Source organism: Fusarium tjaetaba (assembly GCF_013396195.1).
Source record: "Fusarium tjaetaba strain NRRL 66243 chromosome Unknown NRRL66243_c0000432, whole genome shotgun sequence".
Lineage (NCBI taxonomy): Eukaryota > Fungi > Ascomycota > Sordariomycetes > Hypocreales > Nectriaceae > Fusarium > Fusarium tjaetaba.
The window spans coordinates 36,174-63,146 of NW_023501628.1; the positions used below are offsets into that span (position 1 = coordinate 36,174).

Here is a 26,973-nt window from a genome sequence, read left to right on the forward strand (position 1 = left end):
TTTATAGAGAGCACGCCAATAAGACCAAGAAACATCAGCCCAGAAGGCGGTCATAGCGGCTAAAGTGTTTGATCGTTTCCAAGTTCCGTTGTAGCTTATTATTCGTAAAACCAGCAAATCCTAGATACAACAAGGCCACAGGGTAAGTCAGTATGTACGGGATCATAGCTGGTACATGTCTGGTGATAGAGCCAAAAAGTCCCGAGGCAGGCTACGTAGGTCTCCTCCTCCCCACATCACTATCAGAGAATAGGATCTACGAAATGTCATCAACGGGGAGCAGAATATTTCATGCTCTGATGGTGGGTGGATGATTTTCGGGTGGGCGACTGAGACTGTGTTGCTGGCGAGAGGGTGTAGTTGAAGTGTGAGGGAGAGGGTTCAGGGGTATAGATCATTGATGGAACCCTTTGATGACCCAATGATGAGCTGGCCATCCATCGAGATGGCGTTTTGAACGATTTCCCAATGGCGGGCAAGATAAAACATGAGATATTGACATGGTAATGCTGCGGCTGGCTTGGAATTTGCTAGAAGATGTCGGGTATATCGATGGATGGGGGACTTTGAAGCGAAGTGGAGGTTGATGGGGACCTCAAAACCAGATTCCAGGCAACCAAGAGGGAAGGTATATCATCGCCTAACGTTGACGGAAGAATCGGTAGCAATTGAGGGACAAGGGTCGTAGGTGGATTGTGTGACTGGAGCTAGTAAAACAGACCATCTCGGTACGTGAAAAGAAGGGTTACTGATTTGCGAGCTTACATATCCCTTTGCATAGAGTTCTTGATGACAACAGAGGAGACTGCCGGTATAAACTGTATGGTTACGGTAGAGATGAGCTGAAGAATTAAGACTGGAGCGCATGGATTCCACTGTTATGGGTGGATGGATGGATGTTGCTGAAAATAGCCCTCGGTTGGTCCGTCCACATGTTAGGTTTGGCACTACTGTAACAGGCTCTCGTGAAAATGGTCAACGAATACTCCGTAGGGCCTAGGCGAAGGTCAAGATGGGAACGGGAATACCCACGCTGGCCCTACTCCCGCTCGTATCTGCGCTGTAGTTACTCCACGAGTCGAAGAGTGAGTCGACGTTAGTACGGAGTAGAAGCAACTGACATGAAATGGAGTCCTTCTGTTCTGTAACGTGTGGTTCGATGTGGTGATGACTAACAGCTCAGCTAAACACAGACCCACCCCGCATCCAGATATCGAGACTTGAGCTGCTGGGAAGAAGAGGCCGGGTTTGACGTGACTTGTAACAAGTGATGGCGTCCAATTAAGAGTCCGCAGTATCATGTATAAGAGTAAGCAGCGTATATGTGCACTGCATACAACGCTGTATGTGAAAAGCATCAAATTCAGAGAAGTAGGGAGTACGTTGCGTTCCGCTCAATCGTGGCTGTGGCTGACAAGATTGCCTCCTTGCATTGATGAGTTGAAAATTTGGAATTCCAGCATCTCTGATCCGGATTTAACTCAGAAACAGCGGGTAACAAGTTGGTTATGTTGGTGAGGAGTGAAGACCGCTTTTGAACTCGAAATATCGGATCATGATATATACCTTAAATACAACCTAGACTAGGTACCTGAACAAAACGTCGATCAAATGATGGAAAGATTTGTAGGTGTTATCCAGCGGCCGTTGCCCGTTTTTAGAAGGGACAGCTCCATCATCGGGCTCAATCTAAGCCGCAAGCCATGACGTTTTGCGCTAAACGTCAAAGGCTAGCGCAGATTGGGATCCAATGGGAGGGGATTTGTTTTACGAAAGCTGCAGGACACATGGAAGTATCGGATACTTGAGGTTCATCTGGAAGAGGTAATCCCTAACAGAGAGGCAGTTCTATGTGGTAGGACAAGAACTGCAGAGGCTAGAGAGATTAGAAGAAATGGTCACCTCTTACATGCAGCATCTCTTAGATGATAATCTGAACTGGTCGCACAAATCAATGGAAGTCGTCTCCTGATAAGCATCCATGAGTTGAGCCCTGAGATGGCCTGAGATAAAGATAGGACATGCGTTCTTAGCGTGGACCCAGCCACAATGCCCAGCTTTGAAGCAGACACCAGAGCCGATGTAGCTCCCTCCAAACCCGAATCCTTCCATCCGCCTTAGTAAGGTACGGATATCCATTCCACAAAATCTCACTCGAGGCCAGGTGTTGAACTCCTTCGTGCCAGGGCTGATTAAGAGGAGAGAGGTTTAAGCGTAAATCATGGTGCATTATGAGACACAAGAAGCATGAGATACGGGTCGGTTGAAGAAATTCCAAGTTGGACCTCGTAATGCTCACCAGGAAACAATCCACTTATACTTGCAGATCCTCACCTTGGAAGCCAAGGACATTTGGGGGGGATCCATCGTCAACTGGCGGCGACGGTTTCGTGAGGTTAGGTATGACGGGAAGCAGAATCCCGTCCATCCAGTTCAGCTCCCTACAGCCAGCAGCTAGTTCAGGTGCATGCAGGTGTGCACTGCCAGTCTGGCCCGGGGCGTTCTACAGACTCACAGGCCCCTCTAGCGTTTTATCCCCAGTGCTGACTTGACATGTACCTGATACTTCTCCATGGCCCCCCCGTTAGATTGTTCTTCCCACTTCAACGACTGGGACAAGGGCGTCTCTCTTCCCTTGCTGCCCTCCCAAAAAAAGAATCCATCAGTCAGGTTCGATCGACACACACGACCATTGCATTGCGCACAGCAGAACCTACCTTACCTATTCGCTCACGCATTTTGCTGCTCTACCTACTGACCTACCTACTAACTGTTGGGCCTTTTTCCCTCCTTCTTTCTTTGGTTTCTTCCTTCCTGCCTAATTCTTCACTCGCTCATTCCGTCAATCGATTTCGCTTCGCTTCACTTCGCTTCCCTATCTCTGTATTTCAGGTAGCTCTATCAGCCTTGTCTACCCATCGTAGATAACTCTAGTAGCAATCAGCATTTGATCCGTGGTCATCTAAACAAACATCATCTCACATCCGTTGCCATCTCTCGAGAATCGCGTCGCTCGCTCCTTCGTTCGTTTGCTCGCTTGCTGGTCGGCCCTCTAATATTCTGTCGGCTTACTCTTCTCGACACCCAAGATGATCTCCGTCTGAGCCACCACGAACCTCTCCGATCCTCTTGTTCGCCTTCACAGTTTTGAGTCCACTGGCAAATTTCAACAGCCTTGGTTATTCCAGCTTCTTGGATAGTCTTAATCTCGAAGCTATGCAGCTTGGTCTGACCAGTCAACAGCTTGTCGACTGTCCGCAAGATTGCCGCCCTTACTCACACCATCGCGGCCTCATCCAAGACCTGCCCAGGAGGCGACATGTGGCACGGTCATCGAAATCCCCGATATCTGGCTCCGCGCCTGCTGCCTTCGCTCCCGTAGTTTCTTCTGGTCACTCGTGCAATCAGTGTTATTCCACAACCATGACACAAGCTGTCCCTCGACAAAGGGCGTGGCTCCCTCGATACAGCACAATATCCCAGCTGTCGAAAAGTCTCCTCGTCGCTCTTCTCATTGCAATGCACGCCGTGTCGCCTGCTCACGCCGTGAGGATCCCCTTCACAAACTGCCTCAGCGACGCCTACCGCTTGCACGAGCCGACGAGGCTGCAATGGGTCCCCTTATATGCCGATGCCGTCTTCGATACCCAGAACGAGAAACACAGCCTTCGAGTTATTGTTTGGGGAAACGTCACGGGTACCCGGAATGGCAGCGCGATGCCACCGCCTGATGACCCTTCTTGGAAGGATCCTAACGATATCAATGGCAAAATCGCCGTGACCCCCCAGAAGAAAGATGGCTACAACACTGCTACGACCTACTTCCCCAAGGTTCACTTCTTGACATATGCTCCGTACAACACCGGCAAATTCAATTTCTGCAGCACTTCATTGGTAAACGGATCTTGCCCGCTTGGACCTTACTTTGGACAAGTCGATTATAGGTACGTCCTTGTCCATAAACAACTCATGAATTGAAGTCGAGAGATGCACTGACCACAAATCTATAGTGATGCATACCAGTTACCTTCCATGAACATCACATGGGACGCCTACTCATCTTATGCGTTTGCGTCCCTAGCACCTAGTATGTCAATAATCGATGGGACTCGCGATGCTCCTCAGATTGGCTGTGTTTCCATGGCGGTGACCCCGGATCTGGGAGATCTCTCGTGGCTACTCAAGTTTTTGCCCATGATAGTGCTCCTTTTTACAGGGTTTGCAGTCGTGTTCTCGTCCATTTTTAGTCCCTGGGGCTCATCTGATATCTTCCACTGGACCTCCAATTATGGTCGAGATGTTGATCTGCTTCGTCTTGTCACACCGGGCTTTGGAGATTGCCTTCAGTATATCCAATTTATCGCGTTGAGCGGTGGCCTCACTCTTGACTATCCCGGCTTCTATCAACCCATCGTCAGCCAGATGGCCTGGTCGACTCTAATGTTCAACGAGAGCTTTGTCGCCGATGCCCCATCATGGCAGAGCGTTGTCGACGGTATTTATGTCACCAATGCTACTTATGGACTTCAAGAGCTTGGTCAATTGGTTGGCATGGCTGAGAGTAGAGATATCTGGGCCGGTATGATGGTTTGGCTATGTGTGTGCATTGCTTCTGTTACCGTTCTAGTTCAGGGCGCATTTGCAGTGCAGTGGTTATTCCGAAAAATCAACAACACCCCCGAGGAAGATCTGCGTTCAAAGAATCTCCCCTTTTCCGTTGGCAACGCCGTCCGCATTATCTTCAACTATTTCTTATTTCCGATCATCGCTCTGTCTTGCTTTCAGCTAGTCACTGCTGGTGATTCTCCGACCTACACGATTGCCCTTGCCGTCGTTACCTTGGTTCTCCTCATAATTTTCGCGGCATACCTCTTTTATCTCATAATCAGAACAAGGCCAAAGTCCGTCCTCTACGATGATTTGCCGACTGTTCTCTTATACGGCCCTCTGTATAATACATACTCCGACGAGGCTGCTGGGTTCGCTCTCATTCCCGTCTTCCTAACATTCCTCCGGGGTATCACTGTCGGTGCCGTGCAGCCTAGTGGTATCGCTCAGGTGGTACTGCTCGCCATTTGCGAAGTGATTCACATCCTTACCATCCATGCCTTCCGGCCGTTCCAGCGTTCAACGGCGATGAACGCTTATCACACACTTTTTGGAACACTTCGTCTAATTTCCATCTTACTAATGGTAGCATTCGTGCCTACTCTGGATGTTTCTGAGGGCGACAAGGGTTGGATTGGTTACATCATCTTAGGAATCCACGGCGCGGCTTTGATATTTGGTTTCTTCCTCAACGCACTGCAGACCATTATCGAAGTCGCGGCTCGCATGCTCGGAGCTGGCGGAGACGACGCTCGAGGTCTGACCCGTGGCGGACTCACAAAGATCTTTGGTATGCGACAGCTGTCTCGCCGCAACACACAGCAACGTAACACTGGTCCATCCCGAGCAAGCCAGTTGTCGACTGCAGCAATGTTGGACGTGGACGATAGCGGCAAGTCAGGATATGCCATGCCAAGCGGAAGGGTTCGAAGCGAGTCTGGTGCTAGCCTCGGTGGACTCATGAACCCTCGGCATAGGAGCAGCTCGGCGCTCGACAGCATCGATGTTTACTCTGGCATGCCGCAGAATGTGGATAGCAGCAGCTCATACATGCCCAACACCCCTGGGGAGAGGAGTGCATTTTCGTTCCTGCCCTCCCCCGGCGCTGCTCGCCATCACCCTACACAATCAATAGATGCTGCCGATCCTTACTATCGACCTCCTCGAAGACGACAGACGATGAACGAGTCCATCCACTCCGAAGGACCTGGTGGCTCTAACACAGCAGATGTCAAAGGCGCTAACCCAGCTGGAGTTCTAGGCGATCCTGCAGATATGGATGCAGATATCTCTCGAGGAGCAACACCAGCGCCCCCTCCCGCTGGATACTCTCAAGCCAGTATACCTCCAAATCGACCCGATTATGCCACTCGCGAGGTTGACTTTTACTACGGGGTTCGTGGACCCGCGCTGAACTCGGACGGCCCGGGCCGGAAACTTGGAACTGGTCCCGCCGATCCAACTGGTCCTGTGGCTACTGCCTCGGGCTGGTTCCGGAATCTATTCGGCGGAAAGACAAAGGAGAAGGGTAAGGGTTTCGAAGTTGTGAGGAGCTCACGGATGCCTCCAGCCATGATGGCTAGGCATGGTGGAGAGTCGCCCCCTGAAGGTATTCCAGTGGCTATGGGCGTACTACGGAACGGTCCAATTGACTCAGATGATGAAGACGAGCCTCGACCAAGGCGGTCTCCCGGACGTCAACCTCAAAGTGCTCTACTAGATGACAACGGCGATCCTCAAGACTCTGAGCCGGAGAGTCCTGTGCTGGAGCGACCCCGACGTACGTTCAGTGCCGGCAGTGAGAGTTTCCCTCGAGAGCCAAGCAAGTCTTTGTCCAAGGCGCCGCATATCGCACTGCGCGAAGCTGAGGATGATGATGCCCCAGAGATTCCTCGGAAGAGCTCTAAGCGTGCTTCTGGCCACTTTGGAGGCAGCGATCACAGCCGAGCGCCATCTCTTACCCTCATGAATATGCCAGGCTCTACGATATCCTTTGAATCTCAGTGGCGAGGAGACCCCGATGCTGTTAGCCGCACCTCAAGTCACCACCGTGCTACGCTATCAGCGTCATCGCGACTACCGTTTGAGCGAACCCACTCCCAAAAACGATTGTCGTCCAATTCGTCCATGGAGTTCCCCGGCGAGTTCACCAACATCGACTTCGGCCCTTCAGTTGATGAACGGCCGGCCAGCTTTGGCATGGTGTCACAGCATGGTGTCAGCCGAGTTGACCCGTTGCACCGTGACGTGGATCTGCTAGGCAGCTCCGCTGAGCTTGTCGAAGATCCTCCTGTCAGACCTCGCACTTGATATTTCTGCTGTTATACCTAGCCAAGTCGGAGGTCTATTGGTCACTCTTCTATGTTGCTTGCCATAACACACTCGTCGACATGATCAGCCACTACACACCCTTCTCGGGTTCCAATCTAATACTAGTTTCTTTTTTGTTTGGTTGCCTCAAGGGGCGAAACCATGTACACGATTTATAGACCAAGGTCCACAAGATCCTTGCACATGAGCACATATGCTCACTTTCCCTCATTCTTGGTTATGAATTGAACACAATTCAGTCACAGCTGCAGGTTCTTCACGAAGGAACTCGAACTCTGAAAGTACAAACGAACGAGAAGGCGTTACATACGGGATTTTTTATGGCAAATTTTTATTACTTGAGCCTTACTGCCTTGAGTCAATTTTCTTTTGTGTTTAGGGATATGTTCTTTTTGAGAATGTCCATACTAGCGTTGGCGTAACAAAAAGCTGGTTCAGGGAGGGGGATTTACACAAGGGTCATCAAAGCCCCAGCATGTCTACTGTGTTATGTAGTAGGTTTTTTGGGAATGAAAGTGTAGTTATATAATTGTGGAGGTGTATGCTGCCAAGGTTCTGGATATGATTCACCAGCTTGGGACGATGAAGAGCCGAGATTTACTGGGCACAATTCCAATGAGAAGTCGTAATGATCCTTGCTTTACTTGGTCTCGTTTGTTTGTGCATGTTTTAACAAGCGGCGGTCTGCTCATATGCAAATAGTTTTTTTTGTCGTACCATAAACAGTCCCTCAGCAAGATATGTATCTGTTACGCATGTGACATTTCGTCTTCGGTTGCGACGTGACCTTTGTTATCTGATACCTCTGCGTCCCTTTGGTATTTCACTTCACCGAGATGAACCCTATGCCTGACCGAGCCTTGCGCGCCGCTTCCTTGAGCGCCTGTTCCTCCACATCAGTCCACTTGACACTCAGGTCGTTCCAGTTCTTGCCGGGTGTGTTGTACTCCTTGCGCCACTGTGACTGCACCTTCTGCAGACGCGACATCTCGCGCGGGTCGCCCGAACCGCTGTACAACATGAAGGCTGTGCAGGGCGGCAAGGCAGCATAGATGCGCGTGAGACGCTCTGTAAGGCGTACGAGGGCCCGCTCGAGCTCTGACTTGTCGGATGAAACGGCCTCGGGGTCTTGTAGAGGACCACCGTCGCTGTTTGTGTTGTCGACGCGGTTACGGTTCCACCAGCCTTGAAGGGCCTCAATCTCTCGCATTCTCGCCCAGACAAAGTCAACTCCACCGCCGCGGATTTCGAGGCCATCCGGGTCTCCCTGCACGGCACGAATTACGTTGTTAGTTACATCCTCGTCGTTCTTACAGCCGAGCTGATGAGTTGCGCCGGCTCCAGCCCCCTTAGATGGATTACCCCAGTCAACAGCTGCGCTCGTCTTGCCGACCTCCGCGCCACCTGCAGCCCCCCCTTGGGCCTTGTATGCAGTTCCAGCTCGCGCTAGTCGGCGGAACAAGTTCTCTCCCTGTGAGTCAGATGTTCCCCAGGCCTTACCCTTTTCACACTTCTGTTTGACAAGATCGAGGCATGTCTTGGAGTCTTCGATGCTGTCGTGGCCATTTGCACCACCTTTTTGGATTTCCTTTGACAGATATTTTTGCGCCAGCCATTTTAGAGACGATTTGAGAGGAGGACCGCGGGGATGCGGATAAATGATGGATGTGTCGATGATAAAGGGGTGAGTGATGCGGAGAGCCTTGGTATCTGACTCTAAAGAGTGTCCTATCAAGATTGTGCGAGGGGTCAGGAGTTCTAGTAGCTTCTGCTGAATGTCATGTAATGTGGTTGTTACAGGTGCAAGCATCTCTTCTGTGATGCCAGAGAACTGGGTGACGTAGTCGGTAATGGGCTTATCAGGCTTGACAAGTTCATCGAGTACAACGTTGCCGAACCAGTCGACTACGCTGATTCTTGTCAAAGAGAACTCGCCCTCTCCAGTCATGCACATTTCACAATCCAGGGCCAGAATATCTCGTCCTTGTGTGATGCTGCCTTTTTCAACTTCGTCTTCTGGGACTTGACCTTCTTCAAGGCTTTTCACATGGGTGATGACCCAACCTTCGGGGAGAACGAACTGATCTCTGGCAACACCTTCCAGCATAGCTGGATGAACCAAGTAGCCGTTGTCAGTCAGATCATCAACTGTACAGAGGAACTCAGTGATGGGTGTCCTCTCGTTCTTCCATCCCGAAGGCTCGTGTGCTGGTTTGATGCCCTTCTTTGGCCCATTCTTTTCCTTCGGGGTGGGGGTTGTTAGGAAAGCGGCCAGGGGCGAATGCATCTTCCCGTGTCTATCATCACCGGGTGTCTTGACGGGCCACAGGTGCGCGAACATATCGGCGAATGGTTTCAGAGCCTCGGGCAGGCGCTCTCTCTTGAGCGGCCGGGGATAATAGTCGTCCGGCGACGTTGCAACAGGATTTCCCTCCCGATCAGCATCGTTATATGTATCGAAGTCAACGTTGTGTTTGAACATGGCCTCCTCAATACCGGGTATCATTATAGCCACAATCTTTCGGAACGCTGGACGATGGGTAATGCCAATCCATTGAGGGCCAGCTCCGTCGGCAAAGATATATGTAACCAGGTCTCGCATTTGTGAAATATTGATCTTGGATTGCAGTCGCGCATTAGGTGAGAATGCAATGGTGGGATAATTCTTGCCAGGTTTAGGGACCTTCTTGAGCTTCTTCGCGGCCCGTGAAACGACCTGCCACTCTCCGCCGTCGTCCGCGTCATGAGGATTAGAACGCTTCAGGCTGCCGTCGCTTTGTGTTGACGCATCCTTCTCGAGAGTCGCGATGGCCGTCGTGACAGGAACACCTTGGTCGAACTTGTCGGAGGGTTGGACCTCATCTTGATTGTCGCTTGAAGAGGCCTTGTCGATGGGATCGGGGATTTGATCAGGTCCTAGGGCTGTAAGGGCTTTGTTGACGAGTTTGGCAGCTTTTTTCTTTGCTTTCTTACCCATTACGAACTTTATGCGAGTGCGAGCGCAAATAATACGCCGCCAGAAGGAGAATCGTGGAAATTGATCACGTCTTGAGGCAACAATGTTTGAAAGGAATAAAAAAATTATGGCGATCCAAGAATGCAGACAGACTACAGTGCTAAAGGTACGTACCTATTTGCTTGCCAGGCGGTTTTTCAAGGGACCTAGCTAGCAAGCTAGCCTAAGGTAGCCTAGAAGACAACGGGGCGCCGGAGCAAGCTTGTTGTGAGATCGGCCAATGAGAGCGTGTCTGTAAGCTTAACCACTTTACACGCCTGGTATGCGCCAGGGGGGTTGACACAGATATAAAGACCTATCGATGTTACGGCCCTCAAGGATAAATAAGTACCCAAATCATCAATTCGAGAATCTATTCGGTTCCCAAACGAACACTAGATTATTATCCCTATTCAATAGCCAAGGTCCCTCTCAAGTATCTCAAGTCCCAAATTTGCCAGAGAATCTACTTGCTTCACTACAGCATACTCAAAAAAGGCTCGAGCTTGTTCACTCTCAGGATTCTCTTTCCAGGTGTTGATAAGGGACAGCTCCTGGTCTCTTCCTGGTAGCTCATTGATCTCATCCAGCATCTGCTGAGCGGTGGCCGAGACCTCCCATTCTCGAACATAGTCTCTGGGAACAGACGCTATAATCATGATGAGAAGCATTTGGCACAAGGAAACTTGGTCAATATCCTGCAGTGTCTGAAGAGCCCTCTGGTTAATATCCCCTTTTGATGCCACGGCTTGTGAGTTGCCGAGTGAGGCTGTGTCAGCTGCCGTGTTGGCAAGTAATTTGGCGACGAGCAAAAGGCCCTTGATGCGAATAGGATGATATGGCAAGACATGTCGATAAGGTTCGCTGGAAGTCGCGACGAAGCATGCCGTAGTCAAAGCATATATAAAGTTGCTTTCTTCGATGTATAGGATCGATACCTCAGTCAGCAGCTGTGGGAGCGGTGATACTGCCCAAAGGTTCTGGGCTGTCAGTCCTTTGCATTGCTGGTAACGAGCTCGAAGTACTCTTCGACGATCCTCTGGTGACAAGGTAGTGTCTTTCTCATCTATCAGGTCAGATAGTTGCTCGCTAAAACTCGTAGCCGTTGAGGCTTTGGTCGAATCTGTTGCAGCAGGGTGCTTGCCAAGCTTGCCGACATCAGCAACCAGGCTATGGCGGTTCATATTGATGATCGGAGAGGCGGCGCAGACTTGGTAGACGTTGAGGTCTTTCTCGCATCTAGGGCATTGACAATCAAAAAAGTACGGTGCGAGTGCATGTTGTCTCTTGGACCGAGGGAACGTGTAATCTGATGGCATGTCAGTGGGCATCTTGAGGATATCTTATGGGGAGACATACCGGTGTAAGAGATCTCAATCTCTTCATCGACTTTGATCGGCTTTTCAGCTCTCAGTATGGCCTTCCTGCCAACAAACTGCACCATAGCATTGGGGGTGCAGGAGTGGTTGGCCATGGCGAGCTTTGGTTCGAGAAAGATGCCAACCTGGCCAAGATCGGCATCATATCTATGAAAGGCATTTGTCTGAATCTGCAGTGTGTCAGTACATTGACCGTCCTGCTGCCATGCAGTTCTGAGGAGACTTACCTTGCAGAGTAGAGCCAGCGTCTTCTGCAATTCCTCTTGACCCGTGCCCTGCCCAGTAAACGCAGTAGCCCCCATGGCCATCATCTCCATGTCGGCCCATTTGTCACTCCTCCTCCAAGACTCGACATTTCCTTCAAGGGTCTCCAGCGCAGCGCCAATACCAGGCTTCACCAGCGCCTGGATCACTGCTCGTACGGGTGTCGGTATGCCTGGGTGTCCTTGCTCGGTCACTTTACGCAGTAGTTTGCACTCTTTGGAGTGGACTGCAGTCCAGTTTGCAGATTGGCAGCCGGCATCGCAGTAGGACACAGCATGGCAGCCGGAACAGGAGCGCACGTCAGCCGGCTTGAAGCAGTGGCTGCAGATGGTTTTTATATGAGATAGTGAGGGGATGAGAATCGTTGGTGTAAATGGGAGGATGATGTCGCCTGGAGAAAAGGCTCTGGTGGAGAAGATTCCACGACCTTTTTTATCATGCCTCAGCTGGAAGGGCACGTCTTGATTCATTTTAGACGAGAGAGACTGAGGTTTTTGGTCCGAAAGAGCCGGAAAGCAGAAATACGTATCAAAACGGGGCCCGACTATGGTATATAAGTACCAAGGTCAGTAGGTTAGAGGTACTTGGTTATCTCAGGATCCGGTGTCAGCAAGATCCATGAATGTTTTGTTGGTTGGTTGTAAGATGGAGTAAGGTCAATGTAATGTCCGAATTTCTCCTGCACCGAGCTCAATCTAGCGAACCACATCAGGATCAATCCTTCAATTGCACCACATTTGGGCACAGCAATCTCACATGTAGAATGTCGCAATACTCGATTTTTTACTCCCTACAGCTTGAATTGTGTAGTTTCTCTATTGCTCTGCCTTTAATAATCTCGCTTGGCAGATGCTACGCTCGCTACCTATGCTACTGATGCTGTGCTAGTTAGAATCTACAATTCAACCCGAGGAGGCACCTTTCCGCTCTTCCTCAATGCCGCAAGCCGATCATGTAGATCCCGGCTCCAATGTCCGCTGTCTCTCTTGTTCTCCTTCAGGATCCTCGCGACATGGTAGTCCCAGCACCCCTCTCCAGTACTTGTCTCAAAGACTCGGCATTTTGCGTCGCTGTCTCGCTCCGTGCGAGGCCACTGACCGAGCTTGGCGCCCATGTCTTCATCCAGGAAAGTATCTAGAACCAACTGGCCGACCTTGCGCTGTGTAGTATCCCATTCCTTGCCTTCGGGCACGAGCACCTCGAGCAACAGCTTCATGCCGTCGTTCTTGAGGAATTCCTCTCGGATGGCATCGCTCTTGATGAGGCCGTTGATAGCCCCAACCTTGGCTTTCGCTGTGGAGGCCAACGTCTTGGAGTTGAGCGACGATGGGACATGAGCAGGCACAAGAGGTGTATAGAAAGATTCCTTTAGAGACTTGCTGTTGCTAGGGCACTGACCCTCCATGAGACTAGGCCACTGCTTGGTGATCTCTTTCAAGGCCGCAGCATTGTTCTGCAGCGCGGCCCCGAGGATGGCAGCTGCTTGATGATCCCGAGGAGTGATATTAGCAGGGTAGGCAACATCTGAATCTGCCATCATGCAGAAGAGAGCCTTCAACACCGCCGGGTCTTCGGTGACCTTGAGACCGTAGTAAATATCATGTGACAGTTCTTCCATTCCCTCTAGCGCATCGTCGAGCTCATTGCCCTGGCCCGTTTCGCCAGCCTTCAGCATCCTCATGGCGGTGAAGAAGGGCTTGCCGACGAAATCCTCGCCCTCGGGCTCCTTGATTTTACCAATAGGTTCATAAGCTGGGGCGCCCTTGGGAATTTGGGGATCCTCCTGTTGCTGCTGATCGACGACAACAACAGCCTGGTCAACCGGGAGGCCTTCGAGTGCAGGGTTTCCTTCATCGGGGACATTGATCTTGGCCTCCTTCTTGCCGTTGGACATATTCAGGCGGACATGGAGTCCGTGAGGAAGTTCCTGATCATCGTGGACGACCTGGAACTCATCTGTTGGTTGAAACACCTTTGGGTAACAGTCTTTGGGGTTATCTGTGTGGCAGATGAGTTGCACATCTGCCTCGGGAGATGGCTGTGAGGCTACAGCTGAAGCTGAAGCTGAGGCGAGTGTTGGTGCTGCGAAGATGCAGAGGACGATACCCAGGGCGAGGGCGATCATGAGCGACAAGGATTTTGCCCTTGAGGGAGCCATACTGAATATCTGAGGCCTTGAACAAGCGAGAGCTCTTCAAGGTTGAATATCTAGTGAAGGTGGCCAGGATCTAATATCCGACCTGAGACCAGGGAGTATTATTGGTGATTCTTGTAAACCCTCGAGCAAAGTATTGAAGGGGGCAAGTTTAAAAGTGTACAAAGTCAGAGAACTCAAGGGTAGGTAGACAACTGCAGTGAGTTTAAGGGATCGCAAAGTAAAGTGGTGACAGGCTTTGGAATCAGAAATGAGAAAACAGAAAGGATGAACAAGTAAATGAGTATGATTTTCCGTTATATGCTATGAAACCACAAGATATGACTCAGTCAAAAGTAAAATGAAAAAAAAAAAAGGACACTTCTTTTTATCATAAATCGAAGTCGCTAGAAATGCAACTTGTCAAGATCCATCGACGCCCGTGCCACTATGGATGCTTACTGTGAAAAAGAGTTTTGGCAGGTTTCTATTGGTTCGGAACAACATTCTCGATTAGTCACGCTTCTTGTATGGCCTCCATGTAAGTCAATATCACGAACAAGATTAACACGTCAACTTCATGGTTCTGATGTAGGTTTGATCCTGATCGCTGCCTGGCAACATTCGAATCGTGATACTGTAATCCCCACAATGTCACATGTAGCGTGATTACTGAGAAAATGTCTCACAAGTACCAGCCTTCCCTTTCCACGAGGGCCAAATCAACATTGACGACGATCTCAACGGCCAAGGAAATAGCTTATATGAGGGGTTTAAAACTTGTTCATAGGAGCTTTATCCTGATAAAAGGGTTCATGTGATGAGAGGGAGCATAAGTTGAAGGGGCTGGCGGGACCAGAAATAGTTTCATGTCGCAAACAGCTCTATTAGAAGATTGTCTCAGTGCGGCCCACGTCCCTGCAAATTCCTCCCGAGGGGCCCCAAGACAGGACGATAGTGACCGAATGCGGTACTGAAGCATGGAGCAGACTCATTGTAAGTACAATACTCGTCACCTGTTCTCGATGGGAGAAGGGAGCAAGGGACCCCAAAGGACATATAAGGGCGAACAACCCAGTTGAGTTTTTCGTGATAGCAGCAAGCACATAGTCAAACCTACCCAGTCATTGCATCACTTCAGTTAACAACCCAAAATGTTGTCCTTCAAACTCTCCTTCTTTCTAGCCTTCTTCCTTTGGGCCTTCACTCTTGAGGCTGCACCAGCAATGCACCATCACCGCCACGGTAATCAACATCTTCGTCATCTCCACGCAACAAGAGCAGCACTTTTGCACCGTGCAAGATCACACTTCCACCATGGAGCCCCTCAAGTTTTGTTCGAGGAGCCTCAGAAGCCTAGTGAGAGTGTGCGAGCACAGGCTGTGCCTGAGCAGGAGATGCACCACTCCGTGGAGCGGTTAACGGTATAGACATTCAACGGTAGGTGACAAGTCCACGATTAGCATGATGCATGTAATGACTTCTTGAAGAACAGGATTCTGTAATGGTCGGGTGGAAGTGATGAGAGGAAACCAGAAGCTGGCTCTTCTGATATTGGCGTGTTGGACGGAGTTTGTTTGATACTGGAGGGTCACATGGGCATTGGTGAGATACTTGAACCAAGAATGGTTTATAATTTTTATATGTTAGTTTCGAATACTTTCTGTACCTCTTTGGGTTTATAAAATTCATAAATTTATAAGATATTACTGCTTAAATTCTAGGGTTATTAAGCATCCAATATAATATGGAATACTGTCCATCTGCAGCACAGTCCATGATGACACGCACTGTCTTATTCCCCGTGAGACGCCCCCATCCATGATTGGCCACAGACACCTAAACCCTCCGCTGGAATTGGAGAGCTCTCCCTTACCTCACTCAGGTTCTAGGAGGTAGTTAATCTGGAGAATCTGTGTGTCCCTGGGAGTCGACTCTCGTATCCCGTTCCTCTTCATTTCCGTTTCCATTCCCATTTTCCCACCGTCATCTTCGGCTCAACACCCCAGCCGAACGATATTTTTCTCACAGTCCTTCCCGTCTTTTTCGACACTCCTTGAATCATCGCTATCCGAAACGACCCTGCTGCTCCTCCATCAACTCCAATCGCTCTCCGGCGCGACGCTCAAGAGCTCTTGACCAGAGCTCGCTCCCTAGCGCACCCACCCCCCTGGTCCCGAGATCATCATCCCGCCGACATGCCTTCTCCACGCCGAGTACGCCTACTAATCCTGGCGACGATTGGCACATTCATCTTTATTCTCTTCTACACCTCGGGATTCGACTCGCATCACGATGCAGAGACCTATACAGGCCAAGAGTTTATCAAGAAGACCCAAAATGCCATGAGCGCAAACGAACCCCCGGCACCCATCGTCGACTTTGCAACCGGAGAGAAGGCTGGACAGCCTCACGCTGACAAGGATGGAGATGGCGATATCGACGCAGACGACCAGAAGTTAGCTGCTCAGATGCAAGAGCGCCTCAAGGCGGCCGAGGCCGAGGCGAAGGGCAAGGCGAACGAGAAGGGAGGTCTGCGACCCGATCCTCCCAAGAAGGTTGTGGGAGTTGGAAGTTCCGCGGAAGGTCAGGATAAGGATAAAATTGTCAAGCCTGTTGGCGGAGACTCTGGCGATGCTCCAGCTCCTGCAGCCGCAGCCGCTGCCGAGAAGAAACCCGAAACAGAGACGAGGAGCAAGGAGGCAATCGCGGCTCGCGAAGAGCTTGACTCTATCCTCAAGAAATCACCTGGTAGGTCTCCGAGAGCAAAGCAAATACTGGAAGTACCATAATCACTAATCATCATTATCTAGTCATCATCTTCTCTAAGACGTACTGCCCCCACTCGAAGCGAGCCAAGAGCCTTCTGATCCAAAAGTACTCCATTACACCCGAGCCCTACGTCGTTGAGCTTGATATCCATCCCCAAGGCCAAGCCCTGCAAGATCAGCTACTCGAGACAACAGGCCGAAGGACCGTACCCAATATCATGGTCAACGGTGTGAGCCTGGGAGGCGCCGACGACATCACCGAGATGGACCAGGCAGGCAAGCTCGTCGGCAAGATTGTCGACCTCGGAAACAAGCGAGTCGAGGTTCTGGAACGAACCAAGTAGACTGCGTGCGCGCGCACGCTTTTCCTCCCCTTTCATGACCTCTTTAATCTTCACGGGGCACTTGTACAAGGATTTTACTGTTTGGCTTTTTTTTTAGGGTAAGAAGGGGCTGTCATTTTGGGCCTTTGGCAGCATGATTGGAGTCTGGGCGTCTGGGAATTCTTTTTGTCACCGTGTGTAATGGTGTCATGAAAGGAGCTCTAGGGAAGATACTCTTCGACCAAGATGGTGATGTACACACAGCACAGCTAATGAATGAGATATATATACCTCTATATCTAGCATGGCCCTAAGTCATTTGCGTGCCAACAATCTGCTCCATGTCTCAAGCAGTTAACGGCATTCCAGCCTGATCCTTAGAGTACAAAACCTTATCGGATTGAGGCGGTGACTTGCTTCGTTGGTGTAATCTCATTAGCGCCATGAATGCGGGAGAGTCAAACAGGATTGACACTCACATCCCAAGTAGGCAGGTCTTGTAAGCCAGCCCAACCAAGCTTGGCCATTTGCTACCGAGGCAGGATTTTTGGCATAACTTTAACCAACATAACATATGAAGTTGCATTTTGGTCCCATGGCACTAGTTGGACTCGCAGCCCAGTTCATCATGTGAGGTGGATTCCATCTTTGATAAATACTACATCATCGGCGGTTTTGAAAGCTTTTATATGTTGCACAAAACGTCGTACGACAACCCGCATCATTTTTCACCATTCTTTAAGAGTCTTGAGTCTTGCTGTTTTGCATCTGAATTGATCACTCATTAAACAACGTTGACCTGAGATTCGCAATGGAGTTCACAGACACTATGGCGAGGATGATCGCGGTCCCAGAATTGCTGGAACTCATCCTCTTACACCTCGACATGAAGACACTTCTTGTGTCTGCATCACGGGTATGTCGTCACTGGGCCGCGATGATAGGAGAATCTCCCAGGATCCAGCAAGCGCTGTTCTTCCAACCCGCGTCCTCGGCAGGGACCCAAAAACCGCAGAGTTTCACACTCAACCCGCTGCTGGTTGAAAAGTTTGGACGATGTTTCTTCGATGTCGACCGCAAGTACACGTACCTCCGAAGAGCAGACTCGTTCTTTCGCTTGCCTTGGGCTCCCGAAGGTGCGATTGAAGCACAAGGAGAGGCGAGAAGCTTATCCATGCTGGAGAAGACGGACAGGCTTGAGAACTTCACAATGAGCACTTCCAGTTGGCGGCGGATGCTTGTATCTCAACCACCGCCTCCGACTATGGGATATTTGAAATCGGAGGGCTTCGACATGTGGTTCCGCAATGTTCGCACTGCTCTTATCAAGCCAAAATCCTCACAGGGCCTCTGCATGGGTCAGTTATACGACATGGTCCACAGCACAACGTGCCAACCGGAGAACTACTCTATGTGGTACCGGGTCAGTTGGGATGATGCGCGGGAGACGCATCAGACGCAGCTTTGCCGGGAACAGTGCGAGCTGCTCTTCGGCGCAACTACCCTGGTGGTAGAGTTCTACAGTATGGATGGAGGGGATTGGGACTGCGGACCGTGGAGCATAGACTGCGTGAGAGAAGTGTTTAGGTGTGCCGATAGTTGCGGTGGTAGAGTCGAGAAAGGGGAGGAGGAGGCTAGCTTGGAGGAGTTTGAGACCTTGGGGCTGGATGTGCTTACATCGATTTGGTGGCATAACGAGGAGGATGATTCAGCTGTAGATGTTGATGCGAATGGTTATGGGGGATAGAGAGTGGGCTCGGCGAATGGGCTTAAGAGAGTTTGATGTGTGAGGTGAGTGATAGCCTATAGGGAGGGGTTACATTGGGTTGCCTCCAGGCTACCTATTAGGGTAGACGGACTGTCTGAACAGCAACTCACCGTAAGGAAAGGGAGATGTCTCTGGAGCGTCGCATTATACTTGGAGTAGAACATACGATATCTTTATAACATGAAGAGAGGTTTGATAAAGAGATTAATGATGTGTTACTATGTCTCTTGTTATATCAAAAGGACAATACCATAGTACCAGTAAATTCCTCGAGATAAGTGGAACTGATTAAGGTTGATGAAAGTGGGTTCACTGTACAGTAGCGCGGGGTCAGTAACACTACCACCAAAGATCTAGACCCTGAAAGGCAGACAAGGCAATGAATGGAAGAGGCAGACAGATAAAAGTCGGGGAAGAGGAGAGGAGAGGAGAGGAGAGGAGAGGAGGAGATAGGACAGTCCCTACGGTACCTACCTACCTACCTCACCTACCTATCCCTTGCCTTCCATATATAAAAGCTTCAGCCTCACCCCCGCCATTTCTTAGCTCTCCTATCAATTTAATATCACTCATATCCGTACAACCTTGGTAAATAAAAGCGTCTCCCTCTTTTCAAAGCCCAAATTCATCGTCTGCCACAACAAAAATGGACACCACAAGCGACGCTGCCTCTGTCCTCTCAGGCTCGACCGTCTTCTCCAAGGAAGCCCAGGACCATGTCTCACCGACAAAAGCCGACGCGGACATGTCTACAAACGAAGCCGCAAAGCAGCACCAGCAGCGCAAAAGCATGCGACAGCGAGTCCGCAATGTCGTAGCCGACCTCGGACGTCCTCCGACGGCCAGAGATGATGCCAACAGCGGAAATGTCACGCAAAAGCATGTGGATGTCGGGCCTGCGGCCGGGACGGTCCTCATGGGCTCTGCCACCGTCTAGTTACCTACCTAGGTAGTCCAGGCAGAATCATATGAGGACATGGAATATTTTGAGGCTGGGAATTTAATGGGACGATACATGGAATGGATGAATGCTTTGGATGGCTGGGTCAGATCAGATCAGATCAGATACCTTTTACTTTTACTTTTACTGTACGAGTTATGGCGTTGGAAATAAGTTGAATTGGATACCAAGTGTTGACCACCATTTATCAACGGAGCCATTTATTGGCAACGGCCATGATTGACAACCTACCAAAGCAGCGTCAAGTCCTGATGCATGCATGCTGATTGAATCAGGCCTTATCACTGCCATCTCCCATTCAGCTCGATTTTGACCATTTAATGCTGCATCATTGATTAACCAACTAGTTTCCTCTTTAATACTCCCATCTTACATCAGCATCGAATATATCCACCTCACTCAGCCTTAAGACTCGCACCCATTATTATTGAGTCCTATCTTACCTGGTACTCGTGGGGCTCATAAACTACCTAGATCTACCCTGCCCTACCCTGTGCCTTGCCGCTTGCTTGCATCATCACTCTATTCACAAGGTCGGTTTGTCTTGAATATGAAACATTGTGCAAGTTTCCTTAAACATGTAGAAACTTCGGTGGGGCGGCTCATTTAGGGGTTCCACGGAGTTCAGGCTGACAAATATCTACGCTTTATTAATACGGCGGCTTCCTATATACGCATTACGCATTATCAGGAGACGATCTCGAGTAAAGAGCAGTGAAGTATATATAGCTGTATAAATCTGTAGAATGGCTATATCTGTAGAGTGTCATCCATCTATACTGGTACATCAAGCCATACATCACCCACACCGAACCAAAGCCCGTCATGTCTTCTATCCCCTCAACTCAGCAAGCCATAGTCCTCCCTGCAAAGCGCACCCCGTTCGCCTTTCAAACAGTCCCAGTGTATCCTCCAGCCCCCGGTGAAGTCCTGGTTCGTGTTGCCTGGACCTCTTCAACTCCTCTAGACCTTCATCGTGCCGATGGCGGTCTACTCATCTCTGAGTACCCGCAGCAGATGGGCAGTGGTGGTGCTGCTGGAAGAGTCGTGGCTGTTGGAGATGGCGGCGACCTCAAGGGTTTGAGTGTCGGAGACCGTGTCGTTTCCTTTGCTTTCCATGGCGGAAAAGAGGCAAACCACCAGGAATACATCACGATTCCTGCATATCTTGCTTCCAAAATCCCAGACAACGTCTCTTACCAGGAAGCGGTGACGGTCTCTGTGAATCTCGTGACTGTCTTCCACACTGCCACCGCCGATCTCAAGCTGGAGCTTCCATGGCCCGTACCACAGGGTTACACGCCCAAGCAAGCTGATGACCCTATCCTCATCTGGGGTGCCTCGAGCAGCGTCGGCATCTATGCCGTCCAGGTCTTCAGGCACTGGGGCTTCAAAAACATCGTCGCCGTGGCAAGTGAAAAGCAGCATGCGTACCTTCGCAGCATCGGCGCAACCGAGACCTTTGACTATCGGAAGCAAGGTGTTGTCGATAAGATCCTCCAATTCATCAGTGATAGAACAGAGCCCAGACTGCCTTATATCATCGACTGCATTGGTTCTCTAGAGGGCACTCTAAGGCCTCTGTCCAAGATTGCTCAACGCGGCAGCACTGTGGCTGTTATGCTCCCTGTCATTCTCAAAGATGCCACCCTCGAAGAGGAGCCTGAGTATGAGATGGACGTCTCTAAGGTATTGGTCGGTCAATGGGCCGATGGCGTTGAAGTTCGTGGTGTGCGAACACATTTCTACCTATCAGTAAGTCACTCTTGGTCATCCGAGTGAGGCATTCAAAGACTAACATAAACTAGAACGAGTTTCTCAAGGAAAAGGCTCAACCAGAGATGGTACCCAAGCTACTCAAAGACGGCGTCATTACCCCCAATAAGTATCGTGTTGTGGAAGGTTCATCAGCTGTTGAGAGGGCCCAAAAGGCATTGGATATTCTGAGAAATAAGGGAGTCAGTGGCGAAAGGCTGGTCTGGAGGATCACTGAAGATGAGGTGTGAATCAGCATCAAATACCTATAGATATAGCATTACTACAGTAGCATTTTAGTTGCGATTTGTGTGTTTTCTGAATGGTTACCAGTTCAACAATTCTGCTTGTAAATCAACCTGATCCGTGATGCCCCGGAAAGCTTGGTGAATACCAGCACCCTAATGCCTAACTACCATTACAAAACAAATGAGACAGACATCCGCCACTTGCGCAGAATCAACACGCAGCACCCATCATGAACTGATCGATAGCTTCTGGGCCCATTTGCCTGTTTCATGTCAGATACGACAACAAATTTGATAGACGAGGTTACTTACGCAGTAAGCATCAGCTTCGTAAACTCATCAACGTCCTCAGGCTGGGCATGTAACCAGACACCCTTGAAGTCGAGATTCCGCACCGGGTATTGTGGTTTGGTCTGCCACGCACGGTAGAAGGCCATTGACGAATCGGCTTCCCAGAGGTATCTCGACGCTGTGAACTGAAAGGATGGGCCCTCCATGATACCGCAGGGTGCTATGAGAAAGTGTTAGATGTGAGTACAGACAGGTGAGGAGAACCAGACGTACGTTCAAGGGACTTGAGTATGCTTGTCATGCACACGAAAGCAAATGACATGACGGTGGTTCGGCGTATACTCTCAGCGAGCAGCCAACTCTGTCTCAGCGTCAGCAAGAATCCTCCATGGCACAGTTCTTTGATCATCTTACCTCCCAGCTTGGTGGCGGTGGACCTTTCATCGTTGTAGCACCAGGCTCATCCCCCACTGACAACTCCTCTTCCACCTCCTTGAGAGCAAACATCCACGCTATAAACTGCGACGCCTCGCGCTCGCTTGTTGCCCTCAGGGTAACGTCACCGTCGAACATACGGATAGAGTCTAGAACAACCAGCGCCTGCACACGCGCTAGCTTCTCCGCCGGTGTCGAGGCCCGCTCACCCTCGCGATGGATCTCCTTGGCCATGTCGGTGATGAGCTTGTACACCCAACCCTTGTTATCGGGAGTTCGCGCTGAATAGGCTGATGCCGCCGAGAAGGCTGCTAGCATGGTCTTTGGGAGGTTGGAGCCGTAGAGACGGGGGTGGATGAAGGGCAGCCGGCGAGTCCGAGCGAAGTCCCTGTAGAGGTTGGTAATAATATCTACTGTGTATCCCACGCGGGTGCGAGGGTCGTACACGTCCAGCGGGTTGAAGTCGGCCAGGCAGGCATCTGCTCTATCCAGAAGAGCCACATCGCGGATGACGACAGGCCCAGCTGGGACGGGTGGTATACTGAGCTTGCTGTTGCCATAGTCTCCCATGTTCCATAGCTCGGAACCAAGAGATGTATCGTTGGCCATGAGATGGTCGATGATGGAGAAATCAAGTGGAGAGTCGAGCTCTATTGACGATGTGGTGGCTCTGTCGAGGCTATCGGGCGTGGGGTTGCTGGTGCTGGTGCCAGTGCTGGCACTCGAGTCTGCTCCCAAGTTGTTGATATCAAAGCCCATATCAAAATCAGGGACCTCGTTCAGGTTGTCAGTAGCGTCAAGACCAACACACAGATCGTCGTCGTGAAAGTTGGCCCCTGGCGGCAATCTCTGATATACACAGTCGAGGCCCTTTGCTGCACAGCGAGTACAGCGGGGGGTCTTCTTGTCGCACTTGCGCTTCCCTCTCACGCAGGCGTTGCAGCTCTTCTGTCTCGAGGCTGCTGAACGATCCATCTTGCGCGCAGCCAGCGACCCGAGTGAGTCCATGATATATGTATAAGTGAGATAGAATGAGTGAGTGGATGGGTGGATGAGAGTGAGGGTGAGTGAGGGTGAGAATGATAGAAGAGGAGAAGGCGGAAAAGGGATCCCCAAGAATGTCGACGGACTTGACGTCGGAGAATGAATAGGCCTACCAGAGTGCAATATAATCAAGAGAATGGAGAGGGAGAGAGAGAGAGAGGAATCCCTGATGCATCCTCTTTGCGGACTTTGTCTGGTGTAAGCCGTAAGCAGTAGCACTGTTTTCTCTTTAACTACTACTAGGTAACTAAAGCCAATCGTCAATGGTCACTGCTCGTCTCTCAGACCGAATCGGGGACTTCCTCTCTGGGGCGGGCTACTGCAAACTCCGCAAGTCCGCAACCTCCAACTCCGCCCGGGCTCGGCTGTCCCGTATGTCCCGTATCCCCGGCTCCGATCTGAAGGCAAACAGTCCACCTGTGCTCACAGATCATCTTGTTTTTATCTTATCATACCCATCGCACTGTTTCCATCAGATCACGTCATGCTAGTGGGTACCCGTAGTACTTTACATATACCTACTAATACGCCTATATATAGGTATAATACAGATACTCATATCTTGGTATACCCACCACTGCTTTCCAACATGACATGGCAAAGAACCGGTAGGACATATTCACTCATCTCACACACAATACGCATAATAAAATCTATCCCAAGCACGAATTTGTGAAGATGAATATCTTTGTTCTCGCATTTTTACCACCAACCCCCCGATACACCGAGACCATACGATACGCCTACATCCACGCCATTGCAAAGAAGAGAACAGAACGTCTTTCAACTGCATCACCTCCACGACATGTTTGTTCCACAGCACAAACCCCGCCTATCCGCTTCACCTCCTGTAAAATGGGTATATACGCCCCGAAACACTATTCACGCCATCTCCGTATTTTCCATGACGTCTTTGTCCTTCCGAGCCCAAAAACCGACAAAATCCTTTGCAACCAACCCCATTGCACCTATTCCTTATCCTTATCCCTGCCTTTCCGTGCCGTGCCGTGCCTTGCCTGACCACACACCTAACCGTCCCGTACCATTAAGTGGCCTATATGTCCCAAACCTAAACTTAACTCCTAGCAGCCACCTCGTTAGTCGAGCGTGGTGCATGTTTAAATAAATGAAGAAGGGGAAAATAAGAAACGGAAACAAAAAGAGAAGAAGTTGACAGAATGAGATCAAGACCGAGTACTGAACAAGAAATTGACAAAGAAGAGTGACAGTTCACGGCCCGTTTGCCGTGCCGGTACACTGAGCGGCAGTGTTGCCGCAAAAAATGAAAGAAAAAACAGAAGCAGCTAAGCAAATCTAATGCCACGGCGCGTTGGTGTTGTGGCTCAGAGCATCGCTGGTGACCCAGCAATCGTAGTCGAGTCCCGTCCTGTAGTTCTTGTTGGAATCGCAAGGGTGCTGGCCGTGTGCTCTCCAGGTGTCATAACTTTTCGCCGTCGTTCATTCATTAATTGAGGTCCAACAGGTTCAAGATGGTGGACCTTTTTGGGGGGGCAAGTATTGCCTCCTGAGCCTCATTCCGGAATATTCGATTGTTCCCATCTAATGATAGCCATTGGTACGAGGGCTGTCATACTGGACACCCGTCATAGAGTCCGGTCCATTTGGAATACTATTACGGAGCGACCTGAGCGGTGGTAGTTCTGGTCGGTTCGGGTTAGGGTAAGGGTCCGTCTGATAAGTCCCGGCCTGTGGTGCTGGTGTTGCTGCTGAGGATAATGGAGGGCGCGAAGAGGAAGAGTTAAGCTCTGAACGAAGCTGTTGATTTTCCATTCGTAACGCATGGACATCTCGGCGAAGCAACTCGTTCTCAGCCGTGTTAGACTTGTAATGATCTTGTAATGCTCGAATGATATCTTGCTGCTTCTGATGCTCTGCAATGGCTGTCGAATTTCTCGTCAGTTGAGATCTAGCCCCTTTCTCTTGAATTACTGACCTTTAGTTAGAATTTCCCACTTGGAGGCCTTCGAGCCTCGTTCCTGAGGCATGAGATCTCTAAGCTGGTCAAAGAGCTCCTTCATCTCCGTTCGTCTTTTCCGTTCAGCAAGCTTGTGGCTGACTCTCAATTCGGGTGTTCGACTATATGGTTGCGAGCCCGTTGAACCATTCGCTTCTTCGGCCTGGAGGTCACTCAATTGCTTATGCTGCATAGAGTGATGGTGAACAGGCGGAAAGTCGGATGCGTTGGACATGCGAGAGTACTCGGACTCATTCAGTCTCATCTGACCAGGGGGTAGGCGAGACTCTGTTGTGAATTGGCTACTCGCGATAGACTCGGTGATACTACTACGCCGCGAGTCGGCGTACGTGGGGGCGCCACCGACTCGCTGAATCTCTTCTTCGGGAAACGCCCATGCTTGACCTTTGGTGGGCTCTGCAGCGCGTGCGATGTGTCCAGTGGCAGGACCAGTGATGGCCGGCGCGGTTTTGACTGTCTTGCCCTCAGGGTTTCGATCCGCACTGGGTTGGTAGCCGTTTGAGATGCGATGGACTGATAAATGATGAGGGTTCCGCTGATTATGGAGGGTATTTTGTATCGAGGTAGTTGAGTGATTGTGGGATGCATAAGGAGAGCCTCCCAGGCGCAAGTCGCCAAAGTTTTGGTTAATACGGCTGTCAACACTCTCCCTTCTCATTGCTGCCATACCAGGCGCCAAGGTGTCGCCCATCGTAGGGCCAGGGTTGGGACCGAGACCGTTGGACTCGATCGACGTGGGACGGTCGCGGCGAGGATCGAGACTACTGGGAGTACTAGGGGATACCATTGCGGCAACGCTCATGTTGGTAGTCGATGGCGAGACAAGTCCGTTGGGAATCATGTTGGAGGCAATCGGAGATGGTGTCTTCTCGTGCGACGAGGATTGATAGCCGGAGCCACTTGGGCTAAGACCATTCACGTTGAAGGATGCAGCGGATGTGTCTAGGTAAATCAGGTTAGCCATGGAGCCGAGGCATTGGCACAAACAGTAATGAGCAGCGTACGCTTACTGGAGGCGTCTGCGTTGGAGTAGAAGCCCGAGTCTCGCATGTGAGGCGGGCCGTTAACGACTGAAACAGGTGCGTTGTCGTTGTTAAGAATGTTATTAAATCCAACCGGTTTGGGAGGGGGTAGACGCGGCTGGTTGTGGACGTCCATATCTGTCTAGGGGTCGAGTCGATATCGAGGGTATCGGTCGAGTCGCAGCCAGAGCGAGTCGGTTACAGTGAGCCCGACGAGTCCCCGTCAATGGGAGCCCGGTTAGCAGAGGGCGACGGCGACGGCAATATGATTGTGTTCGATTGTTTGCGTTCAAGGCGTGGCCAGGGTCGCGAGCAGCAGGCGAGAGGCGTCAGTACGACGAGCCAAGGCGAAAATTGCAGCTCGAGGTCGGCGAGCCAGGACAGACAGACACAGACAGGACAGTAGAGACGCGACAAATGCGATCCAAAGCCAATCTCTATAATGGGCAGGCGTGTCAGAGCATGAGCCCTGTGAAAGAGGGTTAAGAAAGAGACCGTCGCCTGGGACAAGGTAAAGATGAGATGTGATCGAGAACAAGAACTTGACGTAACCCTGATCTGTAAGAGGTGAAGAGAGAGGAGGTGGAAAATGGAATTGAAGAGGGAAAAGTGCACACGAGAACGAGATGACCTTGGTGAAGGCGAATG

General features: G+C 50.5%; 11 protein-coding genes across 11 annotated transcripts; 6 read left to right on the forward strand and 5 right to left on the reverse strand.

Annotated features, from left to right (window-relative positions):
• Positions 1-3,423: 3,423 nt before the first annotated feature.
• FTJAE_13520 (uncharacterized protein) lies at positions 3,424-6,918 on the forward strand (the record flags this gene model as incomplete). The annotated part of the gene is made up of 3 exons (XM_037346673.1): positions 3,424-3,944; positions 4,011-4,579; positions 4,628-6,918. 3 exons carry the CDS (start codon positions 3,424-3,426, stop codon positions 6,916-6,918), a joined length of 3,381 nt encoding a protein of 1,126 aa, XP_037199450.1.
• An 844-nt stretch (positions 6,919-7,762) lies between these two features.
• FTJAE_13521 (ribonuclease H) lies at positions 7,763-9,916 on the reverse strand (the record flags this gene model as incomplete). The annotated part of the gene is made up of 1 exon (XM_037346674.1): positions 7,763-9,916. The coding sequence occupies one exon, from the start codon at positions 9,914-9,916 to the stop codon at positions 7,763-7,765; it is 2,154 nt and encodes a 717-aa protein (XP_037199451.1).
• Positions 9,917-10,347: 431 nt separating this feature from the next.
• Positions 10,348-12,047, reverse strand: FTJAE_13522 (SET and MYND; the record flags this gene model as incomplete). Its single annotated transcript, XM_037346675.1, has 3 exons — positions 10,348-11,243; positions 11,294-11,483; positions 11,541-12,047. 3 exons carry the CDS (start codon positions 12,045-12,047, stop codon positions 10,348-10,350), a joined length of 1,593 nt encoding a protein of 530 aa, XP_037199452.1.
• Positions 12,048-12,472: 425 nt separating this feature from the next.
• On the reverse strand, positions 12,473-13,735 carry FTJAE_13523 (nucleotide exchange factor SIL1; the record flags this gene model as incomplete). Its single annotated transcript, XM_037346676.1, has 1 exon — positions 12,473-13,735. One exon carries the CDS (start codon positions 13,733-13,735, stop codon positions 12,473-12,475), a length of 1,263 nt encoding a protein of 420 aa, XP_037199453.1.
• Positions 13,736-14,865: 1,130 nt separating this feature from the next.
• Positions 14,866-15,141, forward strand: FTJAE_13524 (uncharacterized protein; the record flags this gene model as incomplete). Its single annotated transcript, XM_037346677.1, has 1 exon — positions 14,866-15,141. The coding sequence occupies one exon, from the start codon at positions 14,866-14,868 to the stop codon at positions 15,139-15,141; it is 276 nt and encodes a 91-aa protein (XP_037199454.1).
• A 768-nt stretch (positions 15,142-15,909) lies between these two features.
• Positions 15,910-16,826, forward strand: FTJAE_13525 (glutaredoxin; the record flags this gene model as incomplete). The annotated part of the gene is made up of 2 exons (XM_037346678.1): positions 15,910-16,462; positions 16,525-16,826. 2 exons carry the CDS (start codon positions 15,910-15,912, stop codon positions 16,824-16,826), a joined length of 855 nt encoding a protein of 284 aa, XP_037199455.1.
• A 790-nt stretch (positions 16,827-17,616) lies between these two features.
• On the forward strand, positions 17,617-18,552 carry FTJAE_13526 (uncharacterized protein; the record flags this gene model as incomplete). The annotated part of the gene is made up of 1 exon (XM_037346679.1): positions 17,617-18,552. The coding sequence occupies one exon, from the start codon at positions 17,617-17,619 to the stop codon at positions 18,550-18,552; it is 936 nt and encodes a 311-aa protein (XP_037199456.1).
• A 667-nt stretch (positions 18,553-19,219) lies between these two features.
• Positions 19,220-19,510, forward strand: FTJAE_13527 (uncharacterized protein; the record flags this gene model as incomplete). The annotated part of the gene is made up of 1 exon (XM_037346680.1): positions 19,220-19,510. One exon carries the CDS (start codon positions 19,220-19,222, stop codon positions 19,508-19,510), a length of 291 nt encoding a protein of 96 aa, XP_037199457.1.
• An 849-nt stretch (positions 19,511-20,359) lies between these two features.
• On the forward strand, positions 20,360-21,540 carry FTJAE_13528 (Zn-dependent oxidoreductase; the record flags this gene model as incomplete). The annotated part of the gene is made up of 2 exons (XM_037346681.1): positions 20,360-21,289; positions 21,343-21,540. 2 exons carry the CDS (start codon positions 20,360-20,362, stop codon positions 21,538-21,540), a joined length of 1,128 nt encoding a protein of 375 aa, XP_037199458.1.
• A 208-nt stretch (positions 21,541-21,748) lies between these two features.
• FTJAE_13529 (c6 zinc finger) lies at positions 21,749-23,238 on the reverse strand (the record flags this gene model as incomplete). Its single annotated transcript, XM_037346682.1, has 4 exons — positions 21,749-21,800; positions 21,850-22,048; positions 22,102-22,189; positions 22,243-23,238. The coding sequence occupies 4 exons, from the start codon at positions 23,236-23,238 to the stop codon at positions 21,749-21,751; spliced, it is 1,335 nt and encodes a 444-aa protein (XP_037199459.1).
• A 1,383-nt stretch (positions 23,239-24,621) lies between these two features.
• Positions 24,622-26,461, reverse strand: FTJAE_13530 (esc1; the record flags this gene model as incomplete). The annotated part of the gene is made up of 4 exons (XM_037346684.1): positions 24,622-24,751; positions 24,902-25,208; positions 25,262-26,245; positions 26,308-26,461. The coding sequence occupies 4 exons, from the start codon at positions 26,459-26,461 to the stop codon at positions 24,622-24,624; spliced, it is 1,575 nt and encodes a 524-aa protein (XP_037199460.1).
• Between the last annotated feature and the right edge of the window lie 512 nt (positions 26,462-26,973).